General features: G+C 41.3%; 1 protein-coding gene across 1 annotated transcript; it reads right to left on the bottom strand.

The window, feature by feature from the left end:
- Positions 1-383: 383 nt before the first annotated feature.
- On the bottom strand, positions 384-22295 carry LOC145514900 (sulfotransferase 2A1-like). Its single transcript, XM_081513895.1, has 6 exons — positions 22121-22295; positions 18359-18567; positions 17733-17859; positions 15022-15116; positions 1873-2050; positions 384-658 (listed from the first exon to the last, which is right to left on the bottom strand). The coding sequence occupies exons 1-6, from the start codon at positions 22254-22256 to the stop codon at positions 546-548; spliced, it is 858 nt and encodes a 285-aa protein (XP_081370021.1). The 5' UTR covers positions 22257-22295; the 3' UTR covers positions 384-545.
- Positions 22296-22493: the final 198 nt, after the last annotated feature.

Below are 22493 nucleotides of genomic sequence, written 5' to 3'. Positions count from 1 at the left end.
GATGCTTTTGAACTGTGGTGTTGGAGAAGACTCTTGAGAGTCCCTTGGACTGCAAGGAGATCCAACCAGTCCATCCTAAAGGAGATCAGTCCTGGGTGTTCATTGGAAGGACTGATGTTGAAGCTGAAACTCCAATACTTTGGCCACCTCATGCAAAGAATTGACTCATTGGAAAAGACCCTAATGCTAGGAAGGATTGGGGGCAGGAGGAGAAGGGATGACAGAGGATGAGATGGTTGGATGGCATCACCGACTCGATGGACATGGGTTTGGGTAAACTCCGGGAGTTGGTGATGGACAGGGAGGCCTGGCGTGCTGCAATTCATGGGGTCGCAAAGAGTCGGACAAGACTGAGCGACTGAACTGAACTGAACTGAACTGAACTGATAATTTTAATAGTCAGGTCCTCAAAGATGCAGAGATTGAATCAATTGAAACACCAGGATGAAATAACAGGTTTTATGCAATTACTCCTAGTCCTTCACATATATGAGGACAGGAGAGCAATTATCATTGTCCATATAAGATCCAGAAGTTTTAGATCATTATTTCCAAAGGAACAGATCTTGAGGAAGGTCTGCCATCTTCTCCTGGAATAGTTTATCAAAAGTTTCAGCTTGGGCCACCGTGAAGTAATTTTTCCAGTCCCCAGTCACGCCTGACAAACATAAAATAGAGACTCACGTCAGATCTAGGGGTCAGTCTCAAGACTCCAATATATGTCTTCTAGATCTCTTTCTTTTAATTTATTGCTATTAAGTAGTACATGACACATTCTTACATGTTTTATTTTATATATTTAAAAATTTTATCTATTTATGGCTGTGCTGAGGCTTTGTTGCACTGCACCAGCTTTCTCCAGTTGCAATGAGCACGGGCTACTCTCTAGTTGTGCTGCGCGGGCTTCTCTTGTTGCTGAGCATGTGCTCTAGAGCTTGGGCTCAGCAGTTGTGGTGCATTCGCTTAGTTGCCCACAGCCAATGGCAACTAATCAAACCTGTGTCCCCTGCATTGGCAGGCAGATTCTTATCCACTAGGCCATCAGGAAGGCCATCAATTTATTTCCTTCTGTCTGTTTGACATGGAAGTCCCAGTTAATATAGCAGAATGACCAATGGTTTGTTGTTTTCATATGCATAATGGTCATACTCATTTACACTTCTGCCTGCTTGGAACAATTTCCTGCCTTCTCTTCTCTCATCTTGAATGAAATTCATCAGCAATAACACTGCTCTATTTTCTATAACAGATCTCCCCTGGTGACTCAAACAGTAAAGAATCTGCTTGCAATGTAGGAGACCCAGGTTCAATATCTGGGTTAGGAAGATCCCCTGGAGGAGGGCATAACAAATCACTCCACTATTTTTGCCTGGAGAATCTCATGGACAGATGTCCATGGGGTCTGTAATAACCAGTGTCTAGTCACTTTTCACAATTTCTATTTCTACCGTGTCCGTCCAAGCCAACATCATTTCTCACCTGCATTATTGTATTAGATGTCTAATTAGTCTTCTCTGTTTTTCTTTAATTGTTTATTATTTATTTGGTCATGCCATTATTTGTTTTGCAGCCAAATAACCAAGACATAAAACAGAAACAATACTGTAACAAGTTCAATAAAGACTTCAAAATGGTCCACACCAAAATAAATTAATCTTAAAATAAAAAACTTTCTCAAGCACCTGCAGCCCACATCAGTACTCTAAAAAGAGATGCCCTGATAAGGGCTCACAAGAGACAATCTCAAATGATGAGCAATTTAAGTTGATAAATTCAAACAGTCCCTACTCCCAATGGTTAGTGCCCTATTATAAGCCAAGAATAATCTCTACATATTCTGATTCATTTTGAAGGCAGCTTGTTTTCTTTTACCTTTTCTCAAAAGTTCTCCATCCTCCTCTAAATACTGACCCTTCAGGAGGGAAAAATTGGACATATTGTTTTCTTTCATGGCCTGGAAAGAACTGTTTTTGAGGACTGAGTTCAGTTCTTCTGGTCCTAGTTTCTTGCCCAGGAATTGGCAGATCTTCTCCACAGTGCTTCTCGTGTCCTAGAAGAAGAGAAAATCTGAGAGATTATGTGAAAGAGCAAGAACATAGAAAAGAGATGAGGGGGAAGAGACAGTAGAAAGAGGAGGAGGAGAGGGGAGAGGAAAAGAGGAAAGAAATGTAGAGATGTGAGTAGAGATAGAGTTGGATGAGTCCAGAGTGGATGAACTGCGAGATTCACATTGACACACAGACACTATTGATACTAAGCAAAGAATAGGTAACTAATGAGAACCTGTTGTATGACACAGAGAACTCTAGTCAATGCTCTGTGGTGACTTAGACGGGAAGAAAATACAAAAAAAAGGGGATATATGCAAAGGTATAGCTGATTCACTTTACACTAGAAGCTATACACACTGTAAAGCAACTATATGTCAATAAAATTTTTGAAACATTTAAAAATGATTTAGAGAAAAGTGAAAAAATAGATGGAAAGACCATGATGGATTTCCCAGTATAGTTGAATTCAGGACATCTTCAAACACTAAAATGCTGGGTTTTCTAGAGAGGCTTAAGAAGGGCTTCTAGATAATTATGATCAGGTTAGGCAAGAGGGTTTCAGGGAGAATTTGACAAAAATTTAAGGAATTGATTTCCAGCCTTGGCTATGTGCCCAAATGATGCTGTTTTTCACAACTAACATTTGAATAACACAAGAGAGCTTTATCATATCTTCTTATTTATTATCTCAATACTTGGCACATGATCTTGGGCAATTATGATAAGAAAAAGGATTTTAAAGCTGGAAAGGCTTTGTTTTGAATCAGACTTTCCTCTTAGAGCTATAATGCTTTAAATTTTTTCTTTATTCCATGAGACTTCAGTATGGTCTAACACACCTGGGGCAGTCCTAAGATGGTGGAGGAATAGGACGGGGAGACCACTTTATCCCCCACAAATTCATCAAAAGATCATTTGAATGCTGAGCAACTTCTACAAAACAGCTTCTGAATGGTGACAGAGGACTCCAGGCACCCAGAAAGGTAGCCCATTCTCTTCAAAAGGAGTTAGGACAAATATAAAAGACAAAAAGAGAGACAAAATTGTTAGGGATGGAGATCCATCCCAGGGAGGGAGTTGTGAAGGAGGAGAAGTTTCCAAACACCAGGAAAACCTCTCACCATCGGGTCTGTGGGGAGTTTTGGAATCTCAGAGGGCAACATAACCGGGAGGGGGAAAAAAAGCCCACAGAATATGTGCCTTAAGCACAACTCCCAGCGGAGAAATAGCCCAGTCGCTCGCGTTTGCCACCAGCGAGCGGGGGAGGTGTGGGTTGCATGCTTAGGGTAAGGACTGGGGGAGGTGTGGGTTGCATGCTTAGGGTAAGGACCGGGCCTGAATGCCCAGAGGACAATCTGAAGGAGCTAATGTGAGATAGCATCCCAAACTGTGGGACAGCCAGAGAGAGAGGAAAAAAGAGAGAGAGAAAGAGAGAGAGAGAGAGCGAAAAGCTCTAACCTAAGGCACAGCCTGGCCGGCTCCCAGAACAAAGGATTGAGTGAATACAATAGGAGAGCTAGCTGGCTGTGGACTAGCTCTTCTCCATGCCAGAGGCAGAGAGGCAGGTGTGCGACAGCCAGAGCCGGAAGGCAGGGGGAAATCTTGGCCCCAGAGACGGCATCCTATACCAAACTGTGAGCAGGCTCCCAGTTGCTAACCAAGTCTTCCTGGGATCCTGGATGGTTGACATCTGCCAGGAGGGTCACAGCCTGAGATCAGCCCCCCAGAGGAGACACATGGCACACCTGAGATGGCGCTCTTGCGGCGCACCCAGGAAACTGAGCGGCTGGGAGCAGGGAGATGATAAGACACACTGCAGACCTGGGATAGTATGCTGGCCAAGCACCTGGTCGCCTGGGCTCCTTGGACCTGGGAAGGGCACAAAACACAGGCCCAACCGAGTCTCTACCTTTGTGGAGTACCCGAGAACCTGAACCTGAGCAGCTTAGACCTGGGAAGTGCACGCAACCCAGGGCCCGCTTTGGACACTTCCCCTTCAGAGCAACCTGGAGTCTGAGCAGTGTAGACCGGGAAAGCACAAGGGCCATGAAAGTGAAAGTGAAAGTCGCTCAGTCGTGTCCAACTCTTTGCAATCCTATGGACTATACAGTCCATGGAATTCTCCAGGCCAGAATACTGGATTGGGTAGCCTTTCCCTTCTCCAGGGGATCTTCCCAACTCAGGGACTGAACCCAGGTCTCCCACATTGCAGACAGATTCTTTACCAGCTGAGCCACAAGGGACACAAGAGCCACAAGGGAGTGAGCGGGGGCAAACTCATTGTGGCCCAGACACTGTGAGCACTCCCCACACACGCCAGTGATAATTGTTTGCAGTGTTCCTCCCTCCCTACAGCACAACTGAACAAGTGAGCCTAAATAAGTGACCACCTTCGCCCCCTTGTGTCAGGGCGGAAATTAGATACTGAAGAGACCTGCAAACAGAGGAAGCCAAAATAAGCAAAGAGGGAGCTGCTCTGAAAGTGACAGGTGTAACAGATTAAAGCCCTGTAGTTAGCATTGACTAAGCATTAGGAGGGGCCTACAGACCTTGAGAAGTATAAGCTGGAACAAGGAACTATCTGAAACTGAACTGACCCCACACTGTCCTCAATAGCTCCAGAGAAATTCCTAGATATATTTTTACTATTATCATTTTTTAGTTTTTTATTTTTAAGTTCTTTATTACTCCTTAATTTTCAATTTTATAACCTACTATTACCTTGCAAAAAAAAAAAGACCCTATTTTTAAAGCAAATTTAACACATATATTTTTTATAATTTTTGTGATTGATATTGTTTTGTATTTTTAATATTGTATTTTTGAGAGTTTAACCTTTACTCTAGATTTTTCATCTTTGTTTTTTGGTATTTGTTACCAATTTTGTACCTTTAAGAATCTAATCTCCAGTACCTATTTTTACTTAGGGATGTGATTACTGGCTTGATTGCTCTCTCCCCTTTAGACTCTCCCTTTTTTCCCCCAGGTCACCTCTATTTCCTCCTTCCCCCTTCTCTTCTCTACTTAACTCTGTGAATCTCTCTGGGTGTTCCAGGCTGTAGAGAACACTTAGGGAACTGATTACTGGCTAGATTGGTCTCCCCTCTTTTGGCAGCCCTTCTTCTCCTCCTGGTCACCTCTATCTCCCTTCTCCCTCTTCTCTTCACTATGCAAGTCCATGAACCTCTCTGGGTGTTCCACACTGTGGAGAGCACATAGGGAACTGATTACTGGCTAGATTGGTCTCCCCCCCTTTGACCTCCCCTTTTCTCTTCCTGGTCACCTCTATCACCCTTCTCCCTCTTCTCTTCTTTATGTAACTCTGTGACCCTCTCTGGCTGTCCCTAACTGTGGAGAATCTTTTCACCATTAACCTATATGTTTTATCATCAGTGCTGTATGTATGGAGAAATCTTGAGGCTACTCAAAGTATGAGACTAAAAGCCAGAGGCAGGAGGCTTAAATCCAAAACTTGAGAACACCAGAGAGCTCCTAACTCCAGGGAATATTAATCGACAAGAGCTCATCCAAAAGCTTCCATACCTACACTGAAACCAAGCTCTACCCAAGAGCCAACAAGTTCCAGAGCAAAACATACCATGCTAATTCTCCAGCAATGCAGGAACATGGCCCTGAGCATTAAAGTATAGGCTGCCCAAAGTCACACCAAACCTATCATAGATACCTCAAAACTCACTACTGGACACTTCATCGCACTTCAGAGAGAAGAGATCCAGCTCTACCCACCAGAACACTGATGCAAGCTTCCCTAACCAGGAAACCTTGACAAGCCACTAGCATAATCCCACCCACAGGGAGCAACCTCCACAATAAAGAGGAATCACAAACTTCCAGCACACAGAAAGGCCACCCCAAACAGAGCAATCTAAACAAAATGAAAAGGCAGAGAAATATTCAGCAGGTAAAAAACATGATAAATGCCCACCAAACCAAACAAAAGAGGAGGAGACAGGGAGTCTACCTGAAAAAGAATTCAGAATAATGATCGTAAAGATGATCCAAAATCTTGAAAACAGAATGGAGTTACAGATAAATAGACTGGAGACAAGGATTGAGAGATGCAAGAAATGTTTAACAAGGACCTAGAAGAAATAAAAAAGAGTCAGTCAATAATGAATAATGCAATAACTGAGATCAAAAGCACTCTGGAGGGACCCAACACTAGAATAACTGAGGCAGAAGATAGGATAAGTGATGTGGAAGATAGAATGGTGGAAATAAATGAAGCAGAGAGGAAAAAAGAATTAAAAGAAACGAGGACAACCTCAGAGACCTCTGGGACAATGTAAAACACCCCAACATTTGAATCATAGGAGTCCCAGAAGAAGACAAAAAGAAAGGCCATGAAAAAATACTTGAAGAGATACCAGTTGAAAACTTCCCTAAAATGGGGTAGGAAATAGCCACTCAAGTCCAAGAAGCCCAGAGGGTCCCAAACTGGATAAACCCAAGGCAAAACACCCCAAGACACATATTAGTCAAATTAATGAAGATCAAACACAGACAGCAAATATTAAAAGCAGCAAGGGTAAAGCAACAAATAGCACACAAGGGGATTCCCATAAGGATAACAGCTGATCTTTCAATAGAAACTCTTCAGACCAGAAGTGACTGGCAGGACATACTTAAAGTGATGAAAGAGAAAAACCTACAACCCAGATTGCTATACCCAGCAAGGATCTCATTCAAATATGAAGGAGAAATCAAAAACTTTACAGACAAGCAAAAGCTGAGAGGATTCAGCACCACCAAACAAGCTCTTCAACAAATGCTAAAGGATCTTCTCTAGACAGGAAACACAGAAAAGGTTTATAAACACAAACTTTAAATGATACAATAGACCAGTTAGACCTAATTGAAATCTAGGATGTTTCACCACAAAATAATGAATTTCACCTTTTTCTCAAATGCACATGGAAACTTCTCCAAGATAGATCACATCCTGGCCATAAATCTAGCCTTGGTAAAGTTTAAAAAATTGAAATCATTTCAAGCATCTTTTCTGATCATGATGCAGTAAGATTAGATGTCAACTACAGGAAAGAAACTGCTAAAAATACAAACATATGGAGGTTAAACAACACGCTTCTGAATAACCAACAAATCACACAAGAAATCGAAAAAGAAATAAAAATATGCATAGAAACAAATGAAAATGAAAACACAACAACCCAAAACCTATGGGATTCAGTAAAAGCAGTGCTAAGGGGACGGTTCATAGCAATACAAGCTTACCTCAAGATACAAGAGAAAGATCAAATAAGTAACCTAACTTTATACCCAAAGCAACTAGAAAAAGAAGAAATGAAGAACCCCAGGGTTAGTAGAAGGAAAGAAATCAAAAAAATTAGAGCAGAAATAAATGAAAAAGAAACAAAGGAGACTATAGCAAAAATCAACAAAACTGAAAGCTGGTTCTTTGAGAAGATAAACATAGTAGACAAACCATTAGCCAGACTCATCAAGAAAAAAAGGGGGAAGAATAAAATCAACAAAATTAGAAATGAAAATGGAGAAATCATAACAAACAACACAGAAATACAAAGGATCATAAGAGAGTACTATCAGCAACTATTGGAGAAGGAAATAGCAACCCACTCCAGTACTCTTGCCTGGAGAATCCCACGGATGGAGGAGCCTGGTAGGCTGCAGTCCGTGGGGTCGCAAAGAGTTGGACACGACTGAGCGACTTCACTTTCACTTTTCACTTTCATGCGTTGGAGAAGGACATGGCAACCCACTCCAGTGTTCTTGCCTGGAGAGTCCCAGGGACGGCGGAGCCTGGTGGGCTGCCGTCTATGGGGTCACACAGAGTCGGACATGACTGAATCGACTTAACAGCAGCAGGAGCAGCATCAGCAACTATATGCCAATAAAATGGACAACTTGGAAGAAATGGCCGAATCCTTAGAGAAGTATAACCTTCTGAAACTGAACCAGGAACAAATAGAAAATCTTAACAGACCCATCACAAGCACGGAAATCGAAACTGTAATAAAAATCTTCCAAAAAACAAAAGCCCAGGACCAGATGGCTTCACAGGTGAATTCTACCAAAAATTTAGAGAAGAGCTAACACTTATCGTACTCAATCTCTTCCGGAAAATTTCAAAGGAAGGTAAACTGCCAATCTCATTCTATGAGGGGACCATCACCCTAATACCAAAACCAGACAAAGATGCCACAAAAAAAGGAAACTACAGGCCAATATCACTGATGAACATAGATGCAAAAATCCTTAACAAAATTCTAGCAAACAGAATCCAACAACATATTAAAAGATCATACATCATGACCAAATGGGCTTTATCCCAGGGATGCAAGTATTCCTCAATATTCGCAAATAAATCAATGTGATCTCCAGGATAGATCACATCCTGGGCCATAAATCTAGCCTTGGTAAATTCAAAAAAATTGAAATCATCCCAGCCATCTTCTCTGACCACAATGCAGTAAGATTAGACCTCAATTACAGGAAAAAAACTATTAAAAGTTCCAACATATGGAGGCTAAACAACACGCTTCTGAATAACCAACAAATCACAGAAGAAATCAAAAAAGAAATAAAATTATGCATAGAAACGAATGAAAATGAAAACACAACAACCCAAAACCTATGGGACACTGTAAAAGCAATACTAAGGGGAAGGTTCATAGCAATACAGGCGTACCTCAAGAAACAAGAAAAAAATCAAATAAATCAACTAACTCTACACCTAAAGCAACTAGAGAAGGAAGAAATGAAAAACCCCAGGGTCAGTAGAAGGAAAGAAATCTTAAAAATTAGGGCAGAAATAAATGCAAAAGAAACAAAAGAGACCATAGCAAAAATCAACAAAACTAAAAGCTGGTTTTTCGAGAAGATAAACAAAATTGATAAGCCATTAGCCAGACTCATCAAGAAACAAAGGGAGAAGAATCAGATCAACAAAATTAGAAATGAAAATGGAGAGATCACAACAGATTCCACAGAAATACAAAGGATCATAAGAGACTACTACCAACAGCTATATGCCAATAAAATGGACAACTTGGAAGAAATGGACAAATTCTTAGAAAAGTATAACTTTCCAAAACTGAACCAGGAAGAAATAGAAGATCTTAACAGACCCATCACAAGCACGGAAATCGAAAGTGTAATCAGAAATCTTCCAGCAAACAAAAGCCCAGGGCCAGACGGCTTCACAGCGGAATTCTACCAAAAATTTAGAGAAGAGCTAACACCTATCCTGCTCAAACTCTTCCAGAAAATTGCAGAAGATGGTAAACTTCCAAACTCATTCTATGAGGCCACCATCACCCTAATTCCAAAACTAGACAAAGATGTCACAAAAAAGGAAAACTACAGGCCAATATCACTGATGAACATAGATGCAAAAATCCTTAATAAAATTCTAGCAAACAGAATCCAACATCATATTAAAAAGATCATACATCATGACCAAGTGGGCTTTATCCCAGGAATGCAAGGTTTTTTTAACATCCGCAAATCAATCAATGTAATACACCACATTAACAAATTGAAAGAAAAAAACCATATGGTTATCTCAATAGATGCAGAAAAAGCCTTTGACAAAATTCAGCATCCATTTATGATTAAAACCCTCCAGAAAGCAGGAATAGAAGGAACATATCTCAACATAATAAAAGCTATATATGACAAACCCACAGCAAACATTATCCTCAATGGTGAAAAATTGAAAGCATTTCCCCTAAAGTCAGGAACAAGGCAAGGATGCCCACTTTCACCACTACTATTCAACATAGTTTTGGAAGTTTTGGCCACAGCAATCAGAGCTGAAAAAGAAATAAAAGGAATACAGATAGGAAAAGAAGAAGTAAAACTCTCACTGTTTGCAGATGACATGATCCTCTACATAGAAAACCCTAAAGACTCTACTAGAAAATTACTAGAGTTGATCAATGAATATAGTAAAGTTGCAGGATATAAAATTAACACACAGAAATCCCTTGCATTCCTATACTCCAATAATGAGAAAACAGAAAGAGAAATTAAGGAAACAATACCATTCACCATTGCATCAAAAAGAATAAAATACTTAGGAATATATCTACCTAAAGAAACAAAAGACTTATATATAGAAAACTATAAAACACTGATGAAAGAAATCAAAGAGGACACAAACAGATGGAGAAATATACCGTGTTCATGGATTGGAAGAATTAATATAGTGAAAATGAGTATTCTACCCAAAGCAATCTACAGATTCAATGCAATCCCTATCAAGCTACCAATGGTATTTTTCACAGAACTAGAACAAATCATCTCACAATTTGTATGGAAATATAAGAAACCTCGAATAGCCAAAGCAATCTTGAGGAAGAAGAATGGAACTGGAGGAATCAACCTGCCTGACTTCAGACTCTACTACAAAGCCACAGTCATCAAGACAGTATGGTACTGGCACAAAGATAGAAATATAGATCAATGGAACAAAATAGAAAGCCCAGAGATAAACCCACGCACATATGGACACCTTATCTTCGACAAAGGAGGCAAGAATATTCAATGGAGAAAAGACAACCTCTTTAACAAGTGGTGCTGGGAAAACTGGTCAACCACTTGTAAAAGAATGAAACTAGAACACTTCCTAACACCGTACACAAAAATAAACTCAAAATGGATTAAAGATCTAAACGTAAGACCAGAAACAATAAAACTCCTAGAGGAAAACATAGGCAAAACACTCTCCGACATAAATCACAGCGGGATCCTCCATGACCCACCTCCCAGAATATTGGAAATAAAAGCAAAAATAAACAAATGGGACCTAATTAAAATTAAAAGCTTTTGCACAACAAAGGAAACTATAAACAAGGTGAAAAGACAGCCTTCAGAATGGGAGAAAATAATAGCAAATGAAGCAACAGACAAACAATTAATCTCAAAAATATACAAGCAACTTCTGCAGCTGAATTCCCGAAAAATAAATGACCCAATCAAAAAGTGGGCCAAAGAACTAAACAGACATTTCTCCAAAGAAGACATACAGATGGCTAACAAACACATGAAAAGATGCTCAACATCACTCATTATTAGAGAAATGCAAATCAAAACCACAATGAGGTATCATTTCACACCAGTCAGAATGGCTGCTATCCAAAAGTCTACAAGCAATAAATGCTGGAGAGGGTGTGGAGAAAAGGGAACCCTCTTACACTGTTGGTGGGAATGCAAACTAGTACAGCCACTATGGAGAACAGTGTGGAGATTCCTTAAAAAACTGGGAATAGAACTGCCATATGACCCAGCAATCCCACTGCTGGGCATATACACCGAGGAAACCAGAATTGAAAGAGACGCGTGTACCCCAATGTTCATCGCAGCACTGTTTACAATAGCCAGGACATGGAAGCAACCTAGATGTCCATCAGCAGATGAATGGATAAGGAAGCTGTGGTACATATACACAATGGAATATTACTCAGCCATTAAAAAAAATACATTTGAACCGGTTCTACTGAGATGGATGAAACTGGAGCCCATTATACAGAGTGAAGTAAGCCAGAAAGAAAAACAACAATACAGTATACTAATGCATATATATGGAATCTGAAAGATGGTAACGATAACCCTATATGCGGGACAGAATGAGAGACACAGATGCATGGAACAATTTTATGGACTCTGAGGGAGAAGGTGAGGGTGGGACGTTCTGGGAGAATGGCATTGAGACATGTGTATTGTCATATGTGAAACAGAGCACCATTCCATGTTCGATGCATGTGACAAGGGCTCGGGGCCGGGGCAGTGGGATGATCCAGAGGGATGGGAGGGGGAGGGAGGTGGGTGGGGGGTTCGGGAAGGGGAACACATGTAAACCCATGGCTGATTCTTGTCAATGTATGGCAAAAACTATTACAATATTGTAAAGTAATTAGCCCCCAAGTAAAATAAATAAATTTATAAAAAAAAAAAAAAAAAAAAAAAAAAAAAATCAATGTGATACACCACATTAACAAATTGAAAGATAAAAACCATATGATTATCTCAATAGATGCAGAGAAAGCCTTTGACAAAATTCAAAATCCATTTATGATAAAAACCCTCCAGGAAGCAGGCATAGAAGGAACTTACCTCAACATAATAAAAGCCATATATGATAAACCCACAGGAAAAACATTATCCTTAATGGTGAAAAATTGAAAGCATTTCCACTAAGCCAGGAACAAGACAGGGGTGCCCACTCTCACCACTACTATTCAACATAGTTTTGGAAGTTTTAGCCACAGTAATCAGAAAAGAAAAAGAAATAAAAGGAATCCAGATTGGAAAAGAAGTAAAACTCTCACTGTTTTCAGATGACATGATCCTCTACATAGAAAACCCCAAAGATACCACCAGAAAATTACTAGAGCTAATCAATGAATATAGTAAAGTTTCAGGATATAAAATTCACACTCAGAAATCCCTTTCATTCCTATACAATAACAATGAGAAAACACAAAGAGAAATTAAAGAAACAATTCCATTCACCATTGTGATGAAAAGAATAAAATACTTAGGAATAAAGCTACCTAAAGAAACAAAAGACCTATATATAGAAAACTATAAAACACTGATAAAAGCAATCAAAGAGGACACAAATAGATGGAGAAATATACCATGTTCATGGATCAGAAGAATCAATATAGTGAAAATGAGTATACTACCCAAAGCAATCTATAGATTCAATGCAACCTCTATCAAGCTACCAACGGTATTTTTCAGAGAACTAGAACAAATAATTTCACAATTTGTATGGAAATACGAAAAACCTTGAATAACCAAAGCAATCCTGAGAAAGAAGAATGGAACTGGAGGAATCAACCTGCCTGACTTCAGACTATACTACAAAGCTACTGTCATCAAGACTGTATGGTACTGGAACAAAGACAGATATATAGATCAATGGAACAAAATAGGAAGCCCAGAGATAAATCCACATACCTATGGACACCTTATCTTTGACAAAGGAGGTGAAAATATATAACAGAGAAAAGATAATCTCTTTAACAACTGATGCTGGGGCAACTGGTCAACCACTTGTAAAAGAATGAAACTAGAACTCTTTCTAACACCATACACAAAAATAAACTCAAAATGGATCAAAGATCTAAATGTAAGACCACAAACTATAAAGCTCCTAGAGGAAAACATTGGCAAAACACTCTCTGACATAAATCACAGCTGAATCCTCTATGATCCACCTCCCAGAGTAATGGAAATAAAAGCAAAAACAAACAAATGGGACCTAATTAAACTTAAAAGCTTTTGCACAATGAAGGAAACTATAATCAATGTGAAAAGACAGCCTTCAGAATGAGAGAAAATAATAGCAAACAAAGCAACTGACATAGAATTAATCTCAAAAATATACAAGCAGCTCATGCAGCTCAATTCCAGAAAAATAAATGACCCAATCAAAAAATGGGCCAAGGAACTAAACAGACATTTCTCCAAAGAAGACATACAGATGGCTAACAAACACCTAAAAAGATGCTCATCATCACTCATTATCAGAGAAATGCAAATTAAAACCATATTGAGGTACCATCTCACGCTGGTCAGAATGGCTGCTATCAAAAAGTTTACAAACAATAAATGATGGAGAGGGTGCGGAGAAAAGGGAACCCTCTTACACTGTTGGTGGGAATGAAAACTAGTACAGCCACTATGGAGATTCCTTAAAAAACTGGAAATAGAACTGCCATATGACCCAGAAATCCCACTGCTGGGCATACACACCAAGGAAACCAGAATTGAAAGAGATATGTGAACCCCAATGTTCATTGCAGCACTGTTTACAATAGCTAGGACATGGAAGCAACCTAGATGTCCATCAGCAGATGAATGGATATGAAAGTTGTGGTACATATACACAATGGAATATTACTCAGCTATTAAAAAGAATGCATTTGAATCAGTTCTAATGAGTTGGATGAAACTGGAGCCTATTATACAGAGTGAAATAAGTCAGAAAGAAAAACACAGTATATTAACGCATATATATGGAATTTAGAAAGATGGTAATGATGATCCTATACGCGAGACAGCAAAAGAGACACAGATGTAAAGAACAGACTTTGGACTCTGTAGGAGAAGGCAAGGGTGTGATGATTTGAGAGAATAGCATTGAAACATATATATTATCATCTGTGAAATAGATCGTCAGTCCAGATTCGATGCATGAAACAGGGGGCTCAGGGCTGGTGCACTGGGATGACCGTGAGGGATGGGATGGGGAGGGAGGTGGGAGGGGGGTTCAGGATAGAGGACGCATGTACACCCATGGCTGATTCATGTTAATGTATGACAAAAACCACTACAATATTGTAAGTTAATAAGCTTCCAATTAAAATTAATTAATTAATCAAATAAAAGAAATCACACAGCTGTAAAAATAACAACAACAAGAACAACATGGACAAAACAGAACAAAAATCCTAACATAAAAAAAACAAAGGGGCTTCCCTGGTGGCTCAGTGTTAAAGATTCTGCTTGTCAGTTCAGGAAACATGGGATCGATCCCTGGTCTGGGAAGATCCCACCTGCCTCAGAGCAACTCAGCCTGTGTGGCATAACTTTTGAGCCTGTGCTCCAGAATCCGGGCCCTGCAACAAGAGTACCCCCTGCTCATCGCAGCAAGAGAAAGCTTGAGGACAGCCATGAAGACTCAGCACAGCCAATACATAAATAAAATTCTTTTTTAAAAAAGCCCTTCACCTAATGGTGAAACAAAGAAAACCAAGTGAAGAAAGAGAGCATGGAGCTTTGACGTGTCAATGAGAAATAAGGCAATGAAGACCAGGTATTGCTCTTCTCACTCCTATCGACTGCAGGCTAAACTTTGAGAAGGTGGAAGGGAGACCAAGAGGAGTGGAGGGAAGTTGGGGGGAGTGAAGATGGTGGTGAGAGAGAGTGTGTAGACTCTAAGAGCAAGAGTTACCCATTTCATCTCTTCATAGCTCAGTATCAGGAAGTTCTCCTTGTCTCTCATGGACATCCAGCCCCGAGAGTGGTCGAACCACGATCCAAATACCACTGCATGGAGGGGAGGCAGAAAGAGTGAGTAGATGACGCATGGAATGAAAGCAGGGATCCATAAACTATGCTCACTCTGTGGGCACAGTTGCTAGCACAATGCTGGGCACATTTACGCTTGTTATAACTAGTATCCACCACCATGCATTTGCCCTTTAGCAAGCCTAATTCCTTTGCAGCAGGTTTTGTATACAGATTTCAAGGGTCTGTAAGGAAATCTTGTCCAGAGAGCCATGTGGTCTGAGAAGTGGCTTTTTCTTTCTTTTTTGGCCTCTTATCTGTTGAGCATTTAGATATTTTTGCTTGTTAGGTACATTCTCACAACACTTGTCCCCCTCTCCCCACCCCACCCCCCGTCATCTTTCCTTCGTGTTACTGTTGGAATTATTATTCCTTGGGAAAGCAAATCGGGAAGGGAATACTGGCTTCAGTAGTTGCAGTGCACTAACTTAGCTGCCCCATGGCGTGTGGGATTTTCCCAGACCAAGGATTGAACCCATGTCACCTGCCTTGGCAGGCAGCTTCTGAACCACTGGACCACCAGGGAAGTCTTGTTGCTCTTTTTCTGAAAGAGTAGCCTGAAGCGAAGCAGGAGATATGGCTGAAGAGTTCACTCAGGATCAGTTCAATAAAAAATAGAACCTCCAATGTTTGAAAATTGGACTTTAGTGTTGAGGGCAAAAAAAAAAAGCGAAGGAACCTGAACTGTTTAATACAGAAGTGATGACTGCACCATAGCCTGGAAGGGCCAAAGACCAGGCAGATGAGGACCATAAAGAGTCTGTAGCATTATTCCTATAGACCAAGGACATCACTAGATTCTCTCTTGTTGACAGCAGCACCATCAACTGCCTTGGTGACCAGTGTGTCCTCAGCTGCCCAAGAAGCAGAAAGGATGTCGAGTTATGGCAGAATGTTGGCAGACAGGAGGCAGAGTGAATGTCCACTGATGGCAGGATGCCCTCTGTGCGCATCAAAGAGTGACATCAATAGATCTCTTAATGACATTACTAAGATCTCTTTGCTTTATTTCATGTTGTATTTGATGATTCACTTGTCATCTCTCACTGATGATAATGGGGCTTCCCAGGTGGCAGCAGTGCTAAAGAATTTGCCTGCCAATGCAAGAGACGCAAGAGATGTGGGTTCGATCCCTGGGCCAGGAAAATCTCCTGGAGGAGGGACTAGTAACCCACTCCGATATTCTTGCCTGGACAATTCCGTGGACAGAGGAGCCTGGCGGGCTACAGTCCAGGGGGTTGCAAAGAGTCGGACACGACTGATCAACTGAGCGTGCACACACAAGTGGCAAGCACCACCCTAGGGCCTGGAGTCAACAAGGAAGAACTCAAAGACTTTACATTTTAGTGGAGAGACATGTGGCAGAAACAAAGAAATAGAATACATACTCACTGGTGATGAGTACTAAGGGGGAAAAAGATGAAACTATAGAGATGGGGAGAGATGCTATTTTGTGTAGTTTATGAAAAGGATCGGACATGACTGAACGACTAAACAACAATGGCCCTCTCCAGTGAAGATGTCCATGGGCTGTTAAAGAAACAGATCTGAAGCCAGGGAGACATACCACAGGTGAGATACTAGATTCATCATGTAGTTTTGAGAAAAACTGCAACATTTCAAGTATCTGAGAATGCTTAGAAGTTCTGCATAGTTAAACGTATAGAGGGCTTTCCCTGGTGGTCCAGTGGCTAAGACTCTGTGCTCCAATTCAGGGCACAAGGGTTCTATCCCTGGTCAGGGAACTAGATCCCACATGCTGCAATGAAAGAACCTGTAAGCCACAACTAAGTTGGAACAGCCCGCCTGCCACAACTAAGATGGAAGTATCTGCCTGCCAGAACTAAGATGGAAGAATTCACATTCCACATCTAAGACCTGATGCAGCCAAATAATTAATTAACTTTAAAAAATAGAGGTCCTGAGTGAATGCATGCTAAGTCACTACAATTGTGTCCGACTCTCTGAGACCCCAGTGACTGGAGCCTTCCCAGGCTCCTCTGTCTATGGGATTTTCCTGGCAAGAATACTGGAGTGGGTTGTCATGCCCTCCTCCAGGGGATCTTCCTGACTCAAGGACAGAACCTGTATCTCCTGTATTGCACCCAGATTCTTTACCCACTGAGCCACCTGGGAAGCCCACAAAGGTCCTGGAGTAATGCACACATTTTTTAGACACAGAGGATGAGAGAATTAAGGGACTTTTCGAAATATGCACACATAAATGGTAGAAAGTCAGGATTGTATGTATTGTTCAGGAAGCCAATGAAAGTTGACTTTCAGAAAGTCTCCTGACTTCCACAAATGTAGGAGAGTACAGGAGAAGAATGTGAGTGCTTTGTGTTAGTATGAGGTCATGGAGATTCAGAAAATAGCTAGGATAGTTTCTGATGGGGCAAACAAAAGGGCTGGCTGAAGTTCTCCTGCTCTACCAGTTAGTATGTGGATTTAGAAAATTTGGGTTCCAGTGGTGATGGAACCCTATGCCCATGCATTGGTTAGATGTAGAGACATCAAGTTTGGTTAAAATTTAAAAAAAGAGGTCTGATGAAGGACTCTGACAACTCCCAGCTTTCATATTTTACATTCACTCACCATTTCCTTTGACAAACCATTCAAAGTATTGTTCCAGTGACTGTGGTCTCTTAACAAATTTTGCACTCCTCCAGAAAAAATAACCAGACACTAAAACATCTCTGGGATTTCTGATGAGGTAGATCACCTTAAAGAGAAAAATTGGATTATGAAAAATCAAGTCATTTTCCAACCTTCTTGATCATCATAAAAATGGAGAAAAAACCAGTTCCTAGAAAGTGCCCTTTAAAACTCATGGTTTATTTCAATAAACTACTTATTATATTCATTAATCAAATATGTATTTTAAAGTTCCAGTGAACTAGTCACAGGGACAATAGTAAGGCCCTAACTAAGGAAGAGGAAAGTATCGTTCGTTCCCTCTGGGATATTATAGACTAAAGAATCTTCCTGTCAGTGCAAGAGATGCCAGAGACATGAGTTTAATCCCTGGGTTGGGAAGATTCCCTGGAGTTGGGCATGGCAACCCACCCCAGTATTCTTGCCTGGAGAATCTCATGGACAGCGGAGTCTGGCAGGCTACAGTCCATGGGGTTGCAAAGAGTCGGACACGACTTAAGCGATAGAGCACCACTGGACCACCAGGGAAGCCCTGATGAAGACTGTCTTGACTACTGTACACTGACCTTGGCCTTGGATTTGAAGAAAGACTTGGGGAAGAGTTGGATGGGGAGGTGAGAACTGATGAGACGTGGGCCTTCCTTCTCCTTTAGTAATTCATACCCAGGCTTACTCTCTACCCAGGGGGAGCGGTCCCAGACGGGCTCAGATTGGATCCACTTGGGATCCCCCTTGGAGTAAATCAGGCAGACAGTTTCAATCAACCAGTTCGTTCCTAGATAAAAAAAGGAAAAATATGATCAACCATTATAATCTGACTTACAAAAATTCTTATAATGTGTACAGAGCATAAAAGGTACCATCTTAACCATTTTTAAATGTACAGTTCAGTTGTTGTTGTTTACCCACTCAGTTATATCCAACTCTTTTTGCAACTGCATGGACTGCAGCCCTCCAGGCTCCTCTGTCCATGGGATTTCCCAGGCAAGAATATCAGAGTGGCAACTATTAAAAAGAATGCATCTGAATCAGTTCTAATGAGGTGGATGAAACTGGAGCCTATTATACAGAGTGAAGTAAGTTAGAAAGAAAAACACCAATACAGTATATTAACACATATATATGGAATTTAGAAAGATGATAACAATGACCCTATATGCCAGACAGCAAAAGAGACACAGATGTAAAGAACAGACTTTTGGACTCTGTGGGAGAAGGCGAGGGTGGAATGATTTGAGAGAGTAACATTGAAATATATATATTATCATATGTGAAATAGATTGCCAGTCCAGGTTTGATGCATGAGAGGGTGCTCAGAGCTGGTACACTGGGATGACTCTGAGGGATGGGATGGTGAGGGAGGTGGGAAGGGGGTTCAGGGTGGGGGGCACATGTACACCCATGGCTGATTCATGTCAATGTATAGCAAAAACCACTACAATATTGGAAGGTAATTAGACTCCAATTAAAATAAATCAATTAATTTAAAAAATAAAGAAAAAAGAAAAGAATACCAGAGTGGGTTGGCATTTCCTTCTCCAGGGGATCTTATTGACCCAGGGATTCTACCCGAGGCTCCTGCGTTGGCAGGCAGACTCTTTACCACTGAGCCACCAGGTAGCCCTGTACAGCTCTGTAGGGTTAAGAATATTTACATGGTTGTGCAAACGATTTCCAGAATTTTTCCATCTTGCACAGTTGAACCTCTGCGCCCATTAAGTAACAACTTCTCATTTTCTTCTCCTTCCAGTCCCTGGCAACCATTCTACTTTCTGTTTCTGATACCTCATTTAAGTGGAGTCATACATACCATGCAGAGCTTGGCGGCTAAATGATAAAGAATCTGCCTGCAATGCAGGAGACCTGGGTTCGATCCCTGGGTCAGGAAGATCCCCTGGAGAAGGGAATGGCTACAAACTACAGCATTCTTGCCTGGAGAATCCCATGGACAGAGGAACCTGAAGGGCTAGAGTCTATGGGATCACGAAGAATCAGACACAACTGAGTGACTAAAACTTTCACTTCACTCCATACATACTATGTCTTCATAGTTTATCCGTGTTGTAGCAAGTGTCAGAACTCCATTCCTTTCTAAGGCTGAATAATATTCTAAATATGTGGATTGTATATTATGTTTATCCACTCATCTGTCAATGGACCTTTGGGTTGCTTCTATGCTTTGGCTACTTGCTTAAATCCTTTGAACATGTTCCCATTGCTCTTGGCCTTTGAACAGATTCCCATTGCCCTTGGCTTATCGTTACCACAGCACTTCTGATGATTTCAGCCTTGTTTCTTGCCCAGTCACAGTCCCTCTATGACCCTGCCACTCTTAGATATATGATCCATATCTTTTCAGTTCAGTTAATTTACTAAGTTCTTTTCCAATTCCTGACCACTCTCCATGCTGATACCTTTACTGGAAAATCTCTCCTCTTTGAAAAGTGATATTTATTTATGCATTTGTTTTTGGCTAGGTCTTGCTGCACTTCTCCAGTTGTGGTGAGCAGGGGGCTACTCGCTAGTTGTGATGCTCGGGCTTCTCATTGCAGTGACTTCTCTTGCTGCAGAGCATGGGCTCTAGAGCCTGCAGTGGTTGCGGCACACGGGCATAATTGCTCCACAGCTTGGAGGATCTTCCTGGGCCAGGGACTGAACCCATGTCCCCTGCATTGGCAGGCAGATTGTTAACCACTGGACCATCAGGGAAGTCCTGGAAAATATCTCTTTTCAAGAAATAATTTCACATTCTTTTTTGAAAAAAGAAAAACATTATATTTTCCTGCTGCTAATTCTTTCCTTTTTCTGAAAAAGTTATTTATTCATTTTATTATTTAGGGCTGTGCTGTGTCTTCCTTGTTGCACTCATGTTTCTCTAGTTGCAGTGAGCAGGGGGCTACTGAGAAGCCTTCTCATGGCGGTGGCTTCTTTCCTTGTGGAGCACAGGTTCTAGGCGCACAGGCTTCAGCAGTTGTGGCTTGTGGGCCCTAGAGCACTGGCTCAATAGTTGTGGTGTGCAGGCTTAGTTGCTCCACAGGATGTGGAATTTTCCCTGACCAGGGATAGAACAGGGAAGCCCCACGTTCATTCTTTTTTTTTTTTATCTCAAATTAGATGTCATTTCTTCTACCTTGCTTTTTGGCTGTGGTAGTTATGTTTTATTCCTCACCTCAACCCTCTCACCTCGTTTTATTGACTTATTACTAACGAGTTAAGGACATATATATTTAACACCCTCAGTTCAAAAACAGTGGGGTCAACACGGCAAGACTAAACTCTCCATTGTGGCATTATATTATACAAGTAACTGGATAAGACTTGTTTCTGCTAGCAGGGAGCTTATTGTCTCTTTCTTATAAAGCAGAAATAAGGCATCCATGGGTTCTCAGTGGTAAAGAATCCGCTTGCCAATGCAGGAGACGTGGGTTCGATCCCTGACCCGGGAAATCCCACAGGCAGTGGGGCAACTACGCCCTTGCACCGCAACTACGCCCTTGCACCGCAACTACTGAACCATGAGTCACAACCACTGAAGCCCTAGAACCCGGGCTCCACAACAAGAGAAGTTACCTCAAGAGAAGCCCTCACACTGCAACTAGAGAAAGCCCACGCAGCAATGAAGACCTAACACAGTCCAAAATAAAGCAAGAACAATAATTAAAGCAAGAAGCAAAATTCTATTTAAAAAAAGAATGTGAATATTTAAGGTGTACATGTTCATCTGTTCATGTCACATTGTGAAAAGACTACCACTATCAAGCTAATTAACACATACAACTTCTCACAGAATTACCTCCTTCCACTACTTCTTCTAGGGCTTCCCTGGTGGCTCAGTGGTAAAGAATCCATCTGCCAGTGCAGGAGACAGAAGAGATTAGGATTCAATCCCTGGGTCAGGAAGAGCCCCTGGGGATGGAGATGGCAGCCCTCTCCTGTATTCTTACCTAGAGAATCCCATGGACAGAGGAGCCCGGTGGGCTACAGTTCATGGGGTTTCACAAAGAGGCGGACAGGACTGAGCGACTAAACAACAGCGGCCCACTTCCTCTACAGACTTCACTCTCCATCTTCTTCCACTCCTCTCTACAAACAGCTGAATCTGCCTTATGCCTCATTCTCATGGTTTCCTCCGATGCCTTTGATTATCCACTCTGAGCTCTCAGCTTACTGTGTAACCTCCTGGCTCGACCCTATTCTCTGAACATCAGTGGTATCAGTGCACATTTCTATTTCCCTAATGCATTGTCGACATACAGAAAGCTCACCTGTCTACTGAATGAATGAGGGCCGTAGCCACAGCCTGTCAGTGTCTGATCCTGCTTCCTTACCTGATTTGGGGAAAGTCAGCAGTAAGACATCTTCATCTTTAATAAGAAAAGTCTCCTGCACCTCTCTCAGGATTTCAGATGAATAATCCAGGTTTGGGAAGGGTATCCCTTCAAACCACACAACATTTCCTGTCATGACAATGAGCTCTTTCTACCTCTTGTGAGGCTTTTAGCCGTAGTCACTGTTGAACTGGGAGATGCGTTTTATAGTCAACATGGAACAATCATTAATCTCTCCCAGGTTGTTGATGAGTGTGCCTGCCCATAAAAAGAGAGGGTCACAAGATTGATAATATTGGGCAACCGTGAAGTCATTCAGAGAACACTCTGGGGTAACCTGAGTTTGACGTCATGGGAGGGAACCAGGAGTTTA

Source organism: Giraffa tippelskirchi, chromosome 7, assembly GCF_054371585.1.
Source record: "Giraffa tippelskirchi isolate mGirTip1 chromosome 7, T2T-mGirTip1v1.2.pri, whole genome shotgun sequence".
Taxonomy (NCBI): domain Eukaryota; kingdom Metazoa; phylum Chordata; class Mammalia; order Artiodactyla; family Giraffidae; genus Giraffa; species Giraffa tippelskirchi.
Note: the sequence above shows the minus strand (reverse complement) of the source record. Positions and strands in the feature narration are given on the sequence as shown.

Bases quoted from the DNA above. Each gene is read 5' to 3' on its own strand.
- LOC145514900 (XM_081513895.1), bottom strand. From the start codon at position 22,256: ATGACAGGAAATGTTGTGTGGTTTGAAGGGATACCCTTCCCAAACCTG. The intron at 17,860-18,358 runs GTCAGTGTACAG...TTTCTCTTTAAG, and splicing joins TCTTCAAATCCAAGGCCAAG to GTGATCTACCTCATCAGAAA. The intron at 2,051-15,021 runs GTAACTCTTGCT...CTCTTCTTCTAG, and splicing joins GCTATGAAGAGATGAAATGG to GACACGAGAAGCACTGTGGA.